This window comes from Cicer arietinum, chromosome 4, assembly GCF_000331145.2.
Source record: "Cicer arietinum cultivar CDC Frontier isolate Library 1 chromosome 4, Cicar.CDCFrontier_v2.0, whole genome shotgun sequence".
NCBI classification, from domain to species: domain Eukaryota; kingdom Viridiplantae; phylum Streptophyta; class Magnoliopsida; order Fabales; family Fabaceae; genus Cicer; species Cicer arietinum.
Window position 1 is genome coordinate 34,492,387 of NC_021163.2, and position 18,059 is coordinate 34,510,445.

An 18,059-nucleotide genomic window follows, 5' to 3' on the forward strand; every position below is an offset into this window, starting at 1 on the left:
CATTCTTGGAGCAGTATTTATGTGCAAGTGTTTGCCAAGAATACCCCAGGGATATGAGCGATGTCTGATAGGTCTCATAGTCTCGATGTATTTTCTATTTGTATACTTTAGATTATTGTCCCAAAAACTATTTTAGCTTGTTTGTATATATGTGTAATTATTTATGACTCTTGTCGTTTTGTGTTGCGACGTATTATTTTACTAAGTTGTTTAAAAAAATGCATTCGCGCTATTAAAAATCAGGGTGTTACATGAATCATGCATGTTTTGATCCAAATCTTGAAGTTGATTCGAATCATATTGATAAAATTTGCAAATATGGAGTCCTTGTGATTAGTGATTCTAATCACATAAACAAGCGATTCAAATATGTTATGACGAAATTTCACTATTAAGACGACACATGTGAACGTTAGCAAGGTCGACATAAAAGTCAATAAATCTTAAAGAAGGTGTGACCGTTGTCAATGAAAAAAAGTTCAACGTCAATCTAAAGTCAACAAATTCAGTATGACTAGAAGTCTATGATAGGAATAGCTCAATTAAATCTAATTGCAGCGTATTTAGGCGCACTACTCAAAAAGCGCACTACTCAAAAAAATAGCTAGCTCCTAAACTTGGTTTGTCAGATAGTGGGGTGCTTAGTTTTTCTTTTATAAATATGAGATTACCTTCACTTAATCAAAATGTTGGATACTTAATTTCTAAAGTCTATTCATAAACTAGAAAACGTATTCAAGCTTTCCACTTAAGTATATCTTCCACCATCTTTTAAATTCCTTTCAATTCAACAATGCATTTTCAAATCCTTTAAATTTCTTGTGATCTTTACTTTACAGTTTCAAGCATTTAACTATTCACCTACTTTGTTTTTCATGCACATTTACTTCAAAGTTAAGTTATTTTCACATCAAAGTTAAAATCAGTGTTCTTAAAACTACAAGCCTATTTTCAATCACATTTCACCACCTAAAACTCGGAGCGACTCGCTATTTTCTCTATAATTAATAAGGTAGTTAAAAATGAGATAATTAAGTCTGAACGGCACAATCACACTTATTAAACATTTATTTGTGGTTGAATTGAAATTTGTCAATTTCATCATAAAAACATAAACACCGTAAACAAGTTAGCACTCTAGTGGGGCCCATTTGTTTACCTCTGTTTAAGAAGTGGATCTATCTATCGATCAAAAACTTCTAATAATTCAAAATACACTAACAATATGTCTACTCCTCAAAATGTCGGAACTTCTAGCATGATGAGTATCAAAACGCCTACAACGACACACAGGGATCCGAAAATGGTAATGTTCCGTTGTTATCTGATGATGTGTTGCACTCTACCAACGCTGGTGGATGGTCGTTTCAAGAGGCACTCAACCCAAAAGTGGCTAGTCAAAGACAGGCTGTGACGTAAGAAGGCTTACGATTTGGACAAAATTTCTCAGTTTTCGGTTGAACCAAGCACTTGATAAGAAGTTTTCGGTTGAACCAAGCACTTGATATCGATGTGCCTGAACAAGGAATAATTCGCCAACCCTTGAATAATAACAACCCTCGAGTTGACAAATATAGTGTAGGTCACATAAACCAAGTGCTTGAAATATGGCCGTCAACCAAGGTTACAATACCATCCTGCCAGTAGGTGGAGATGCACCCAAACATCCACCCTTGCAATACAGAAACATTAATGTATTGCATAGACCAGGGGTAGGGAACCGACCCAATCCCATTGTGGGAGCGTTAAGATGCAACATTACAGCCAACCAAGTTGACCATATAATGTTAACGAAGTGGTCGTAAACAAGTTTGGCTTCAATGTGAGATATGCAAACTAGCTGTTCTTCACTTCTCCGTTCCTGGAATGGATGCAACAGGAGACGGTGGAGAGTCGACCATTAAGCACATTATGAAATACTGCACTGAGATGGGTGAGTTAGTGATGGCGGAAGGTCTTAAAAAGGAGTTTGTTTTCCCTGAAACTTTACTTCTCAGTTGGTCTTAGCACCTCTTGCTAAAAAAAAAGAATGGACATATTTCATGTGAACCATCCATATGAAAATAAGTAAAAAATTAAATATTTATTAAAATACTAATATATTCAACAATAACAACTACGCCACTGATAAAAAAGCATTAGTTATATCAAATATATATCATATGTATGTATCCCTTTAAGTCACTCATCCCTTCAGACTTTACTTATCTTCTATATAAATTGAGAAATGATGTTTTGATACAAATTTACAACAATTTTGACAATAATTGGAATGGTTAATACATTTCAAATATAAAGTTAATTACAGTCAGTAAATGATTATAGCATGTTGCAACTTATCATCCACCCATTGAATATAATTAACCATGATTTTGAACTTATTTAACCACGATTTACAGGTATTCAAATATATATATATATAATACTCATTAATCATCCAATCCATAGCATATTTTTAAATTTTCCATAGACGCTCAAACCTCTGTATGTTCTGTTCTAGGGACAATGATCATGGATAGTAAGTATGTACAAGGATAGCAAAATTATACAAGATGATGCAAGGAAAAAAAAAAGCAAAAATCCCTGCTTACTCATAAATCAGCATTCTTTACATGATCTTCTTCAACAAAAAACATTTTTTACAAGTTCAAAGCCAGTTCTTCAATTGCAGATTTAAAGCTTCATAACAAGGCCGATTGGACAGTGATCGCTGCCAACGACATCAGGGAGAATGTACGAATCATGAACTTTGTCAACTATGGATTCTGAGACAAGGAAATAATCAAGACGCCATCCTGTTTTCATTTATGAAACAAATCATTGAGAGAACAAAGAAGAGAGTTTATTTGAAAGGAATTCAAAGTTCATTCAGATAATTGATGATTCATATATTAAAACTTGTGTTTATGGAATTTCAAACATAGAGTATGCTAAAAATACCTCTGTTATTCTTGCGGCCACCATGCCGATAACCCCAATAAGTATATCCAACAACACCAGGATGCTGCTTTCTAAAGGTATCTACAAATCCCCTTGATAAGAAGTTTGTCTCAAATGATTTCCTCTCTTCATCCGTGAACCCAGCACTCCTTTTGTTACCCTGTGCATACATGTATGTAACAATCATAATATATTAAAACACCCCGCTCTTGATATCTTATACTCACATTTGATTGATTATGATGTTATCAAACAGATCATTGATTTAACTGTCATCTTGCCTTTGTTTTCTACATACTTTAACTATCATCTTACCTTTCATGTGTAAACAAATTTAGTATCACAAATTTCAATATGCCAGAAGTTAGTACACCCAATAATTTTCCTAAGTGTGCAAAATCTTAAAGGATACTTAATATAAGATGGAAGGAGGACTAAGGAGATTTGGCCTCATGCATGTCTAGCTTTCATATTTACAAATTAACAAGTTCAGCTCTTTCCAAGAAATGTTGAATTCTATAATATTGAAAAATTTATTTCAAATTTTATAGCAAAACCATAATGAGAGTATTGAATTATAAATGCAATAACTTACAGCAGGGTTGTATATGTCTATCTCTTCATGAGCACAATTCAGATCACCAGTCAAAACTACAGGTTTTGACTTTTCCAGCTCCTGTACCCAGCAGAAAATTAATCATTAATCATAGTAATAGGATTAGGATCATAATAACAACTAACAATATGAAAAAAGAATCACTCTGCACCTCAAACTTTTTGTTGGAATAAAGTAATGATGCATTTGATAAGTCATTAGTAACTTAACATTGAATTTAATAATCCATATAAAAACATTAACACTGCTCGATTTCACTAGCACATGCAAACAAGGCTAAAATAAATTATCTCTATCTCGGTTATATCACAAGCAAAATTTCATATAAATAACAAAGGATGTACGGTGCATTCCGAAAAGATGATGAGATATAATAGTATTAAAGGAGCGATAAATACAAAAGTAAATAAATAAATTATGCCCTATTGCAGCATTTGATGAAGGAAAGGAGTATTACATACTTTCAAATAATTGCTGAGAGCTGGATCCCATTCGTCCACCCTATAAGACTAGATTCAAACACGAAAGGTTAGTTGGATGAGGATATACATTTGCCAGGTTGAAATATAGAAAAAAAGTCGACTTAGAAATCTAAAATTAACGTAATTGAATAAAAGTACCAGTCTTCTCAAGCCATCTCCAGAATTAGGCACGTATCCGGTTATCAGATAAAATGTATCGAACTCTGCGGTCACGAGTCGACCCTCACTGTCATGATCAGATATACCAAGGCCATATTTAACTGACAGAGGCTTTATCTGTCAGAATTTCAATTAAATGAAAGTAATATTAAAAAAAAATTATAAACCGAACACCATTCTTGCATTCTATCTTGATAAAATGAAAATTGTGTCACCTTCAGGCATCGAACTTAATTCTTAAAGTTATATGATAAAGCAACAGATTAGAGTACAAAACAACCATGTTATAAGAACAAATCTAGTTAGTGTTTAGCTTTGTTGAAGATAGAATATGACTAGAGTACGCTGTGACAAAAGCTTCGCCTCAAGTAGGTACAAAATGATTTTATATTACCATTAATATCATTGACAAAAACTTTAGTTGGAAAAAAATGTGTAGAACAAATCACTATATAATAATCATGCACCATTACATCTCCAGTTTCCATAGTTAAATTTGGCATGAGTTAATTGTGCAAGGAATAGTCACTACTATAAATAGCCTTTTCTTCTAAATGTAGAAAAAACAATTTAATGTTGGTACAAAAAGTTTCAACTAGGTATGAAGAGGCAGGGCGAACATAGTGAACATACCCTTGAGATTATTGCAGTTCCAGAATAACCAAGTTTAGAAACACTGCATGTCCAAAAGCTATTCTCATAACCATCTATCAGTCGCTTTTTTATTTCCTCGATATCCTTCTCCTGTTTGCAAAACCAGAGTACTTGTAAATAAGAGAGCAAATGAACACTGAATTTTAACATAAACATAAACATCATCGTTGATATATTTTATTAGGCAGCAGGTTAGATTATCAGGAGTAGCTTCACACAGTCTGCATATTTCAAAATTTGCAAATCAACATTCTTTTGCTTTCATGGTAAAGAACCTTCACTCTCGTTCTAATTATTTTAAATTGCTCAATTTTTCTTCAATTCACCCCAAAATTAGAGGTCCTTCAGCAAGTGTATGCAACTTGCAAGTTGTCTACAATAAACCTTAAAAAAATTCTATAGAGATTGAAGGTGCAGAAGGCATTGGCAAAAAAGATTGAGTGAAAAGGAACATGTACCATGTATCACAAAATATGTTAAATACCTTCTACGTATATGTTTTTGAGACTCATACAAAATAGCATAAAGTTCTACTTTTATTATTACTCCCTCTAGTCTCTAATATAAGCAACCAAAAACTTATGTTCTATGGTTTTAAATATAAGAAAATGTTAACTACTTTTACCATATTTAATGTTCTTCTCTAGTTACTCTTCAATTAATTTAGATTTTAGTTTTCAGTGAACCTTCTATTTTATGGAACAAGTTCCCCTGAGGGGTAATTTGGTTTACAATTACTTTTTTGATTAGTTTGAGAAAATTGAATGAGACTAACTACTTTTTCTTAAGGGGTGTGAAAGTAGTTTATTTTGCTTATATGAGACCGAAGGGAGTATAAAAGAATTTCTAAACTATTAACCTTACTTTAACTTCTTGCAAATCAAAATAACTAGAATACTAAAGTATTAAGGATTTCAAAAGCAAAATAGTTTCATAAATTGAGAAAGAAAATGAGTAAGTTCAGGTTTTTCTTCGTCTGTCTTTCTTTTTTCTGACATTATCTCCTATTGTGATTCACTTGAGGAAAGTATCTTTCATCACTCCAAAAGAAAAATTAACTTGATTAATAAAAGCAAGTTCTTCAGTTAGTTCAGGGCTTAGTTTTTCAGCAACCGTCAGAATTTACGTAATTCAACTACAGCATAACATAAGATCCACTTATGAAAGGAGTGTTTTACCAGAACCAATATTCTACCTGTATTTTAGTCTCTTGCAAGCATAATACATCGAAGTCTTCCCTTTCAGCAAGTTGAAGAGCTGAGAATCCTTCTAATTTTAGCAATGCTCTCAATCCATTGACATTCCAAGACAAAAGCTTGACAGATTTTGTATCCTGAGAAAGTGGTAGGGGTCTCATAGTTCTAGGATTATACGCAACCCAATCCTTTTTAGGTTTCTTATGAGCAAGAACAGTCCATGTTTCGGTTTGAATAGTGGTTGTACTGATTTCATCTGATTGTGCTACAATGCTTACAACATCCGTAGATGTGTTTCTGTTTTCTCTGGAAGGCTTAAAATCTGCCAAAAACATACATATAAGATCAACTTAATCACTTCATGAATGACACACTTGAATAAAAATTGACAAAGTAGGAGACAAATAAAGGAATGTCTCACGAATGACAGTTATGCTAAATACTTCAGAGCAGAAAGTTTATAATTCTACATACATTAGAGTCTAGAACACTACCTGAAACCTCATCTGATTTAACTAACAGCTTCTTTTTGGTTGTTGCTTTGACAATTTTGCTTTTGGGTTCTGATTGTTTTAACCTTCTCTTACCCCGGTCAAGTTCAACTGTCTCTAGAGCATCATTACAATCATCATCCACAGGCTCTTCACCTGATACCTTTTTAGCTTTCATTTCTAAAGATGTATTTTCAGAAGAAATTAACATTCCTTGTTCTTCTCTAATTTGAGAATCTTGTTCTGCAGAACACAAAGAAACTTTTTAACCATCACATTTATACAGCTTGAGCTACTTTTTAAAGAAAATAAAGATGTGAAAGAGTAAAACAAGAAACTGTTTGGACTTTAGAGACAACAATTGAAGTTAGAACAAAAGAAAAAAACAAACTCCATTTCCTCCCTTTATCAAAAAACAGAAAGGCTCAGAGAATGCTGAAAGAATTTGCATACCACACATATTATTGTCAATGAAACTCTTCAATGCAGACAAAAGATCATCTTTACGACCTTTGGCAGGGACCCTTATACTCCTGAAAATTGAAAACCATTCCAAACATATAAATAATAACTTCACAATGTTGTTTGTAACTAGAACTAAAACAGTGGGTTCTTTTTAAGGGAAAAACATATATCTACTTACTTCAATGTCTTCCGGAGTTCAGGAACAGTCATGGTGTCTACTACGGTCGGGTCATTTCTTAATCTCTCAATCTCAATGGAATAGCTATCAACATCATTTTCCTACATTATCAACTTATATAGTGAATAACCAAAAGAAATAGAAAGAGAAAAAAAGAGGATTACAATACTAGTCAAAGTAGAATAAAAATGACAATTGTGCCCGAAGATGTAGACCAGTGGTATGGGTTGGGACGCAGAGAAGTATAAAGAAGGAGGAGATCTAGGCCCTGTTTACTTTGTGAAAAAATTGTTTTTCATTTCCTATAATGTGTGTTCTTTTACCTTAATGAAAGACTCTTGAAATGAACTATTATTATGGAGAGAATATGAAATGATAGTAAATGAAAATTCATTTCCATAAATAATGAAAATAATTTTTCTAAGATTTTCTTTGTTTCTAGAATTGTAGACAAATGTTCACTTCAAAAGTCTTTAAACTCCTTGTTAACAAGTAAAATTAATACAAATTTTTGAAATTTAAAATTAAAAATGTTTGCACAAAGTAAACGCCAGTCTAGGGTTCGACCCTATTGCTAACAAATTCTTTCTTCCCATAGAAAATTAACCATCAGGAAGATTGCCTATAAAAAAAAAATAGACCTTAACAACATGCTGCTTGGAACCTGGTTTAGCTTCCAACCCTTTGAGCTTGATATCCTTCTTAACCTCAACAAATGATGAAATGGGTTCTGATAAATTTGAAAATGGTCTTTTCACTCTTTTAGACCCCATTGCTTTAACACTTAGACAAAAAGCCAATGTCTTGTTATTCAAATGCTTCTGAACACTGCAAAACTACAACATCGTTATTATTTCAGTAAACCTACCCTAATAGCTTGAGATTTTATTAACACATATTCAAATGAGTGTGACACGACATTTTGAATTTATTTTATAATCAGTTCAATGAAAGGAAAAATAAAAATCAAACATTTTTGCTTTGAGAAAAAAAAAATGTATTTTCATTTAAACGAATTTGGGAAATAAAAGAAGAGGTACTAGATAGAAGTAACCTGGTAAGATTGAAAGGGGTTGAAGACACGAATTGGAGAAATTGTTTCATGCCAGGTAGACATCGAACGGAGAAAGAAGCGGCAAAATAGGTTGAGTGTTATTTATGAGGAATGGAAAGTGGGAAGAAAAGGGATTTATAATAAATAATTTTTTTTCTATAAAAGAAAATATTAGAAATTTTTCTTATAATTTAAATGAATTTTTGTAATGGGTTTTGAAGAGGAAAATAAGTTATCCTTGTCTACCTCGTTGATTTGTTATTCTTTTTAATAATGTATTGTTTGATTTTTTTAGTGTTGGTGTATTAATTTCAATTAATTATATATTCAATTCAGCTAGCGTTTAAATTATAGATATATGTATTTTACAATTAAATTTGTTAAATTTATAAGTATTATGAAATTAATGTAAATGTTGTGAGTTTATTTATAAATTTGTTATTTTCAGTTTTAATGAATTTGAATTTGTATTGTTTTTGATATATTCTACAAATTAGAATGGATGAATATTGTTTTAGTAAAAAGTTGTTATAATATCAAGAAATACTTACAAGATTGAAGCATTCAATGATAACTAATAAGTCTAAATTGATTGTTGTTTTATTAAAATTGGATTTCAAAGGTAAATTATAATAATAATAATAATAATAATAATAATAATAATAATAATAATAATAATTATTATTATTATTATTATTATTATTATTATTATTATTATTATATAAAAGTTTAGTTTGTATTATTATATATGATACACATTATTATTTAGACTTAATTGGAGTTTTTGCTCTACTGTTTTAAGATTATAAAAATTCATTGAATGAAGATTTAATCCTTTTTTGTTGTTGTTGTTGCTATGTTGTTTCAATTACAGAGTAAAAAACTTGCAATTTCTTTGATTGGTTTGATAAGCCAATGATAGAACAAACAAAAGAAGTTATTATATCTCTGATGAAAGGATTGATGAATTCAAGAAGTAAGACAGTGTGACAAAGTATGATGATGAACTAAAGTAGAAGATGAAACTAATAAGGGTTTTCTGGCACTTTCATGGCTCTTGGGCATTGTTCTTTTGATTAATGTAATGTTGGAGTAATTGAAAGGATTGGACTAAGGGTCTTTTGTAATGATGTAATCTAGGGTGTTGACTACTAATGTGGTTTGTCTAATGGTGTGATTTAGAGTTTAGGTAATTAGACTCTAATATGGTGTATAGGGTTTAATTGTAATTTCATTGTGTAATCAAGTCAAAATGTAATGAAATTGCCTAATATGGTGTTTAGGATTAAAATTATAATGAAATTGTCTAATCAAATCAAATTTGAATGAATGAGGTTGTTATTGTGAAATCAAATTGGTATCCTTTTATCAAATTGGTAACATTGCCTATTTTTGCGTCTTAATAATTCAGTTTAGTATCATTCTACTAATGCAATTTGCTCAAACAAATTAGCACTAGTTTGATATCATTCAAGATATAATATTAATGTAGTTTTCTCAAACAAACATAACAAAATAAAAATAAATTTATGGCAACCAAGATTTTGCATTACAACCAGAACAAAATAAACATAACTTAGGTTGGTTCCAAAAGTATACACTACAAACAAAGACATTATTTAATTGAGGCCAAATACAATTTTGGTTCCAAAAAGAGGCCATACATACTATTGCATTACAAAATAAAATTCCCAAGTCTGGTTCCATCATTACATATTCATAATAATCAAAATAGACTACATAAGTTTGGTTCCATCAACTCATTTGTGAAACTTGAGTTTGTGGAGCTTGTGAACCCTGATATAAAACAATTGGTGTTTCTCTCTCATCTCCTCCAACCCCTGTTATATTTGCCTTCTTAGTTCTCTTAACCTTATTTCCACCTTTTGGGATATCTCTATCAGCAACACTTTTACCCTTTGCATGTCCTCGTGTTGGGACCAAGCTTCCCACATTTTTTGCATTTCATTGTTGCAAAGTGTATTTGTAGTATGTTAAGACCTTTTGGCTCGTCATTGTATTTGTTCCTCTTTTTCTTTGGTTTACCTGGTGTTCTCCTCATGATCGAGGGTTTTATTGGCTCTTCATTTGATGCAAGCCAAACTTTTGGTCAATTTGATGGCATTACAATGTAAGAGTAACTTGTCAAGAAGTTTGTTTTCCTATTTAAAACCAAACAAAAAATAACACGTTAAAACTGAACCAGAAAATCACCTAGAAACTAGAAAACATAATGTACTGAACCACAAAATCAACTAGAACTAAACCATAATTGTACCAATATTGAACCAAAATTGAACCAAATCTGAATAAGTAATGAACCAAAAGTGAACCAATATTGAACTAGAACTAAAAATTTAAAATCATATTTAAAAGGAATTAAACGATTATGCAGTTAAAATTAGATTTTATACCTATAATAAGGTGAAACATAAATTCTGGATCAAATTTGTTGTGCCATATACAAACAAGGGCATGACAACACAAAATGCCAATCAAATTCCACTTACGACAAACACAAGTTTTTGTGTGTAGATCTACTGTATAAGTGTCTACACCATTTGTGCCACTAAATAAGTTAAAATTATCATCTCCATGCCAAGTTGGGGACTAACCCCCAACCACCTTTTTTGCCTTTAGTACATATGTTGCCTCTATATCGTAGCATGAGTTTTTTCTATTTGATAATCCTTACTGTAATGTAATGTTTCAAGCCTTCAAGTAATGTTATGATATGCCTATCTCTATACTCTAATACAACCATGTTGAAAATCTTATACATGTTGTTTACTTGGAGGTCAATTCCATATTAGTGAGAAATGCAGACCTAGTCCACATAGAAGGTGGGGGTTGCATCACGCTTTTCCAAGCATCTTCATTGATTGCCTTAATTTTTTGCATTGCTTTCTCCCAATCCTAAACCACTGTAGTCCTTGCTGCTAACGAAAGAAGTTATTTCATATGTCTTTCAAGATACTATTTTTTTTTCTCTTCAATTTCCATATAAGTGCTTAACATATAATATGTTTCACATGGGCACCAATGTTGACATAACAGGTACCAATCCCTGAAATCAATTCATAAAAAGTTGTTACATATAAATCAATTCATAAAAAAACTAAATAAATTGACAAATATAAAAAGATTCATAAATGAGGGAATACATGCCTTTTGTTGATCTGAAATGAATGCATATTGCCTATGTTGAACATTGTTAAGGTCTTTCAATAAAAGATCCAGACACCATTGTCACAAGTCTCTTGTTTCTGCTTCTGCAATTGTATATGCAATGGGAATCATCTGATTATTTATATATTTACCTATTAAGGCTATTAATTGACCATCATATTCTCCTTCAAGAAACAAGCATATATCCCAATTAAAGGTCTACATGTATTATAAAACACAACCTTACAAGCCTCAAACATACAAATATTCTCTCAAAAATCGGTCCAACATCAAGTGTGCATATTGCTCCCTTTGCGAACCTTGAATCATTTCTATGACTCTTACTTTGGCTCTATAAGATTGGTATGTTGACAACTTCGCGCCCCATTTCTCAAGTGCCTTAACAATCAATCCCTTGGATTTCATTTCAGGTGTATGTCTCAACATAGGAATGAAATTCCTAGAAAGCCATTAAGTCTTTAGCTTGTCTATTTTTGGTCGTCCTATGACATGTATGATCATTTGTGAAACTCAGTAATTGTCAATATTCGTTTGACGTCTTTTTATTAATCCTTATGTAAAATGGAGATTTTGGCTCACACCTAACAATCATTATCTCTCCATCATTCTTTTTGAAATACAAGTTTTTCTTAGCCTCAATTGCAAAGTCTTTAACAACATTTGTAATCATCACTTTTGTATTGAATTTCATGCCCAAGTCAAACCTTACTTCATCACCATTTTCCAGTTGGTTAAATTTAGGAAATTTCCTAACATCCTCTTCATCAACTTCACTTCCTGATCGAGTATCCAAATCATCATAATTCACATAATTTTCTTCAAAACCAATTGTAGAACTAGGCCATGGGTTTGTTCTTGGGTTTGCAGGTCTTTTAGATGAATTTTCATTGCTTACAACATTAACAAATGTCTCAATTGGTATTTCATAAATCCAGTCCCAATCTTCACCCTCATGGAAATCACCCATGTCTTCATCTTCATCATTTGAATCATCAAAATAATCATCATCTTCTTCACTCACATAATCCTCACCAATATCCTATTCAGCTTCATCATGGACTAGTTTAGATTATGCTTGAACTGGTTCAGGTTGTTCCACTTTAGTTTGAACTGCTTCAGCTTGAACTAGTTCAGTTTGAACTTGTTTAGCTTCATCATGGACTTTTTTGGCTTCAACTTACTCTTGAATTGGACTTTCATCACTAATGATGAGATTGTCTACAATGTGTTCCACAAAGACTTCAATTACACTAAATCCTTTGACATCTCCAACAAATTTTACTACATCATCTTAACCTAACTCTTAAACTTCAGTTGGCCTATACAAACCAAATCATTGAATACACAACAACTCAGTCAAATTATAATGCAACAAACTATACATGGACCAAAAATTAATACAACCAAGCATATGGACCACATTCCTGAAAAGGAATAAAGACATAACAATATAAAGCAAAATGAAAAAGAGATAGATTTTTTTAATATAATACTGCTAGGCATACTGATCTCGATATTTAAATATAGCGAAAAACAAATACATAAAACCAAAAATCACTTACCTAACATAGAACTTTGTATCTTATTTGTCCATGAAGATGGAGGGAACACGAAATCACCTCCACCTCTACTCATCATTGAAAACGCAAAATCAAAAACATACATTGAATGAGAAATGATTTAGTGGAGAATAGGGGAAGAAGTGGAAATGATGAAATTAGGATACAAGTTTATAATTAAATTAGGATACAACATTTTCTGACCTTGTCTTCTTTAAGCTTATGTCTATATGTTATGTTTTTTTATTTTATTTATAATTGAATGATTTAATAAAATGTTGTATTGTATTTTAAAAATAGGAAAGTTCCAATTTACATGTAGTCTTGTACCCCCAAATTTCCAATTTGATACATACAGAAAATTTGAATGATTTTAATTTTGTGTGAATATTTTATATAATTCACCGTATATTTTCATGGATGAGCATTCTAATAAATAAATACTAATTAAATTTTTAAAAGTGTCACCCTTGGATAGTACACAATTATGTTCTCAAAATATTTAGACTCATAAAAAAAACAAAAAAAAAAGACCGTGAGCCATGAATCCAACTTCAAATTAATTGAAATGTTTAATACCATTTTAAGAAACTTATTTATTTTTAAGAAATTTGCATATATTTTAAATCTGAGTTATTTTGTGTTTTGAAGATATTTTATATTACCTCACATGTATGGTGTTTGGCATAATTTACCACGATGGTATAAATTACATATCAATATATGAGAATATAGGAGGTTATTATATTATATTATATTATAATATAATATAATATAATATAATATAATATAATATAATATAATATAATATAATATAATATAATATAATATAATATAATATAATATAATATAATATAATATAATATAATATAATATAATATAATATAATATAATATAATATAATATAATATAATATAATATAATATAATATAATATAATATAATATAATATAATATAATATAATATAATATAATATAATATAATATAATATAATATAATATAAAAGTATGTCTATACAGAGGTGTACGTGAGTTGGATTGGGCCGGTTTTGACAAAACCCGCTACTCGACTCAATCAATTATCTTTGAGTTGAGTTAAGTTCTAAACTCATATATTTTTTCATATAACCCGAACCAAACCGACCCGATCAAGAACATGTTAGATTGAGTTGGGTTGACATGTTATACATAAATAATAATCTGTGTTTTATTTTACAGGAAAATATATTGAATGAAAATATATTTAATACTTGAATGTCTTAAAAACTATAAAATTTCAATCACATAATTCAATTCTTTAAAAAAACCATCAACCTCTCACACAAAAAAATAAATCCAACAATCTTCAAATACATAAATAAATTCAACAACAGTAAATCAATAAAATATAAAAATTCATTAATTCTAAGCAATGTCAACTTCAAGTACAAACACTTAACAAGTTCCTCAAAGTATGGAAGGAAATAATTGGGAATCTGCAAAATCAAATATCAATAATAAAAGTGAGGAAATAAAGAAGGAGAAATAATAAATAAGTAAAATATGCATTAAACAAAAGCAATAACTAATATCTTAAGATGTTGTAGTGATTGTATTAAACTCAACAACAATCACCCCAACATCAATTGAAACTAATCCAGGCAACTCTAAAATTTTAAATACAATACACAATCTCATTAGCACACCAAATGATTAAAAGAATAAACAAAAATAAAGGAAAATCAATTTGAAAGTTAAAATAAAACATACGTACCTGACTCAATCTTTTGTACTTCAACCAACCCAGTTGCTAGGAGATTTGATCCAATTTTGAGTACAAATCAAAGCTTCAACAATAGTGACATTTAATGACCTACGAAATGAATCGAGTATTCGACCTCCTGTACTAAACGTCGACTCAGATGATACAGTAAACACTTGAATAACCAAAATATCTCTAGCTATGCGAGAAAGAACATGATACTTATTTGTTTTTCCTTTCCACCATATAAGAATGTCGAATGTATGGGAGTCATCTTCAACACCATCCTCTGAATACCTATCCAACTCACTTTTTAACAACTCGCCTTGTTTTTTCTTCATGTTCAATCTAAACAAATTTTCCCAATCATCCTCATCTCCCTTTTCAATGTTAGATTGTGAGTGCATGTTGAGATTCGAGGTACTAGAATCACTAGCTTCATTAGTAATAGGATACAAAACAATATAGTGTTCAATCAATTTATTGATGATAATTTTTAGTTTTTCCATCATATATCGAACTTATCAGTTTCCATACATTCTTTTAAAACAAAATTCAACATACTCAAGCTTATAATGGGAATCAAGGCCAAAATAAATTAAATGCTAAACTGCGAGAAAAATTCTGTATTTAGTCTAGACGCATGAACACCTTGCATCATCATTCATAATAAAATCAGTTATTAATAATATTTTACTATAACTAATTCATATAAAAATCATAACAGTTGTGAGCACCTGCTTAACAAAAGAAGAAGGTGGACGGCGGTGCGACTTCAAGAAGATAAAAATCTAAAGAAGAAGAGTAATAAAATCCTATTGGACTGCTGGGACTGCCAAACAAAATTTTAAAAAAAAAATATAACTAATTACCGGATCGGGTCACGAGTCGACGGGTTCAAATTGTTAAACCCATTACCCGAACCAAATATAAGCGGGTTTCAACAGATTGGGTTGGATCGGACTCAAAAATGACCGGATACGGATAAAAATCGAATTGGATTAGGTGATTGGGTTGACGGATCAACTCACACCCATGTACACCCCTATGTATACCTGTGGAAGAGTACATTTACAAAAGTATTAAAAGGGACTTTTATATCTTTAATCAGAACTTGCGGCGATTTCTTTTGGAGACAAAATTAATTTTGCAGCTTTTAGGTTACACAAAAGGTCGATTTGAACCCTTTTTAATTTTTATAGTTTTTTTAACCTTTTCTTATAGTTATATAATAGTTATATAATAGTTATACCACACCTCAATTATAACATTGATCCGTATTCTCTAAAACAAACAAAAAAATAGATTGAATTATATTTTTTTTGGCTGTTCATTGGGCCTGTTTGTTTAAAATTTTAAAAGTGATTTTGATTTTATATTTAAAAAAATGATTTTTAAAGAAATCTACTTAAAAATAGCAGGATTTTTTTAAATTTATTTATTATCAATTAAAAAAAAATTTAATAGTCAATAACTTAGATGGTCATTATTAGAGATTTTAGAATGATAAAAATCATATGTTTTTTAAAAAAGGTTTATTTCAAAAATAATTTTTATGATGAACTTCTCAAAATAACTTTTCGTTTTAATCATTTTTTAAAATTTCATTATAATTTTTTTAAAAAAGATGAAATACTAGTTTAAGATAAACTATTTAAACCAATTTTTCATTTGAAGCTTTATTTTTAAAATTCTCTTTCAAAAATGTTATAAAAAAAATAAAATACTATAAAAATCATTTAAAAAAAAATCTTAAACAAACTGACCAAATATAGAAATCATATATGAGAATTTCTTATCCCCCATGACTCTAACAAACCCCTCCAAAAAACTCAAATTACCCCTTACCAGATTGCATGATTCAGTTCGATTATTTAGCGAAAACACGCATCCGATAGCTACCAACATATAGGGCAGAACACCCTTTTCCCGTTTCACTTTAATTTCCAAATCAAAAACTCTATAAACCTCTATTTCTCTCAAATCCAACTATAATATGATTTTCTTACCTTAAATCCACACTATAATATCACTTTTTTCATTCATCAACTCTTAATCATCAAAAAGTAAGTTTTTTATTTTTATATTTTATATTTTATATTTTAGGGTTTATGTTTATGTTTTTATACTTTTGATTTTAGTCTTTATGTTTATGTTGTTGTTGTTATAGTTTCACTTGTAGTTAGTGATGAATGTAGTTGTTGTTTTGTCAATTGGTTGTTTTCGATTTGTAAGAGTTTGTATTGATATATAGTTAGTTTATAGTTGTTGTTGTAGTTTCATTAGTAGTTAGGGATGAATGTTGATGATGATGTTGTTGTTCTATCAATTGATTGATGATGATGATGTTGTTGTTTTTCTATTTTTCTTTCAAAAATGAGAGGTGACAATGATATTACTCGATTCTAACATGGTAGAGAGACCCAACAATGGGTTAGAGGTGAAAACTCTGACTCTCAGGCACAAGTTAACATTGAACATGTACATGACAAGATGCCTGCACTGCCGCCACATGCACCATTTCAGGGACCACCACCACCACCATATGTCCATGGATTTCCTAGGGACCCCATTGATATGTCTTTGCTACCATATTTTGAGAACCACATGGAGGCACACATATTGGCTGGAGATGTAATTTTTAATTCTAAATTTATTTAAATATGGATTAATTATTTATTTATTTAATCATCAAAGGAATAACCATGGATATTTTTTTAGGAGTGTATGCGTCTTAAATGCGTCAACAATAAGAGAAAGATATGTCAACTTTAGGTTCCAGCTTTTACTTTGACTTGGTTTTGGAATCCAATTAAAGCCTTCAACTTAGCTGATCTTGGACGCACATGCTACAAATTAATAGATGTCGGCCTGTTGTTTGCATTTGCTGAGAGATGGCATAAGGAGACTAGCTCATTTCATCTTCTTATTGCTGAGTTGATAATGAATCTGGACGATGTGTCATGTCTTCTGCACTGGCCAATCATTGGACATCGCCTAACACATATGCTGCTAGTGAAGGATGAGGGTGTTGAGTGGTATCTTGGTTTCAGTTTAGATGACGTGTTGTAGGTTCAAAGTACTAGGGGAACACATGTTAGATTCTCACCCTTTAAAGTCCAATTTTTGATTCATCTGAACAAATCAGTTCAATTTGCTGATCATGACTAGGTGAGGGAATATCATCCACTTAACATCATCAGATGTTATCTTCTCTACTTTGTGCACACTACCATATTCAACAACAAAAGTGTAACGTACATCGATGTTACATATGTTCAGTACTTCAAAGACTTGGGTAGTGTTCGAGAGTATGCATGAGGTGCTGCCACTCTT

General features: G+C 30.8%; 2 protein-coding genes across 3 annotated transcripts; one reads left to right on the plus strand and one right to left on the minus strand.

The window, feature by feature from the left end:
* Positions 1–2,423: 2,423 nt before the first annotated feature.
* Positions 2,424–8,394, minus strand: LOC101510799 (DNA-(apurinic or apyrimidinic site) endonuclease, chloroplastic). 2 transcript variants are annotated; one of them, XM_004516305.4, is made up of 12 exons: positions 8,236–8,394; positions 7,823–8,009; positions 7,182–7,282; positions 6,992–7,071; positions 6,542–6,781; positions 6,047–6,369; positions 4,831–4,941; positions 4,177–4,314; positions 4,018–4,065; positions 3,536–3,616; positions 2,941–3,100; positions 2,424–2,795 (listed from the first exon to the last, which is right to left on the minus strand). In XM_004516305.4, the coding sequence occupies exons 1-12, from the start codon at positions 8,283–8,285 to the stop codon at positions 2,674–2,676; spliced, it is 1,641 nt and encodes a 546-aa protein (XP_004516362.1). In that variant the 5' UTR covers positions 8,286–8,394; the 3' UTR covers positions 2,424–2,673. The 2 variants fall into 2 exon arrangements, with proteins under 2 accessions (XP_004516362.1, XP_027186943.1); XM_027331142.2 differs by having other exon boundaries at positions 7,823–8,017; positions 8,236–8,361.
* Positions 8,395–17,216: 8,822 nt separating this feature from the next.
* On the plus strand, positions 17,217–17,795 carry LOC140920044 (serine/threonine-protein phosphatase 7 long form homolog). Its single transcript, XM_073367354.1, has 2 exons — positions 17,217–17,357; positions 17,499–17,795. Exons 1-2 carry the CDS (start codon positions 17,217–17,219, stop codon positions 17,793–17,795), a joined length of 438 nt encoding a protein of 145 aa, XP_073223455.1.
* Positions 17,796–18,059: the final 264 nt, after the last annotated feature.

Excerpts from the sequence above, each read along its gene's own strand:
- LOC101510799 (XM_027331142.2), bottom strand. The coding sequence starts at position 8,298 with ATGTCTACCTGGCATGAAACAATTTCTCCAATTCGTGTCTTCAACCCC. Across the intron at positions 3,101-3,535 it reads TAGACATATACAACCCTGCT|GGTAACAAAAGGAGTGCTGG; the intron begins GTAAGTTATTGC and ends ATGTATGCACAG. Across the intron at positions 2,796-2,940 it reads TGGCCGCAAGAATAACAGAG|GATGGCGTCTTGATTATTTC; the intron begins GTATTTTTAGCA and ends AAATGAAAACAG.
- LOC140920044 (XM_073367354.1), top strand. The coding sequence starts at position 17,217 with ATGCCTGCACTGCCGCCACATGCACCATTTCAGGGACCACCACCACCA. Across the intron at positions 17,358-17,498 it reads CACACATATTGGCTGGAGAT|GTTCCAGCTTTTACTTTGAC; the intron begins GTAATTTTTAAT and ends TGTCAACTTTAG.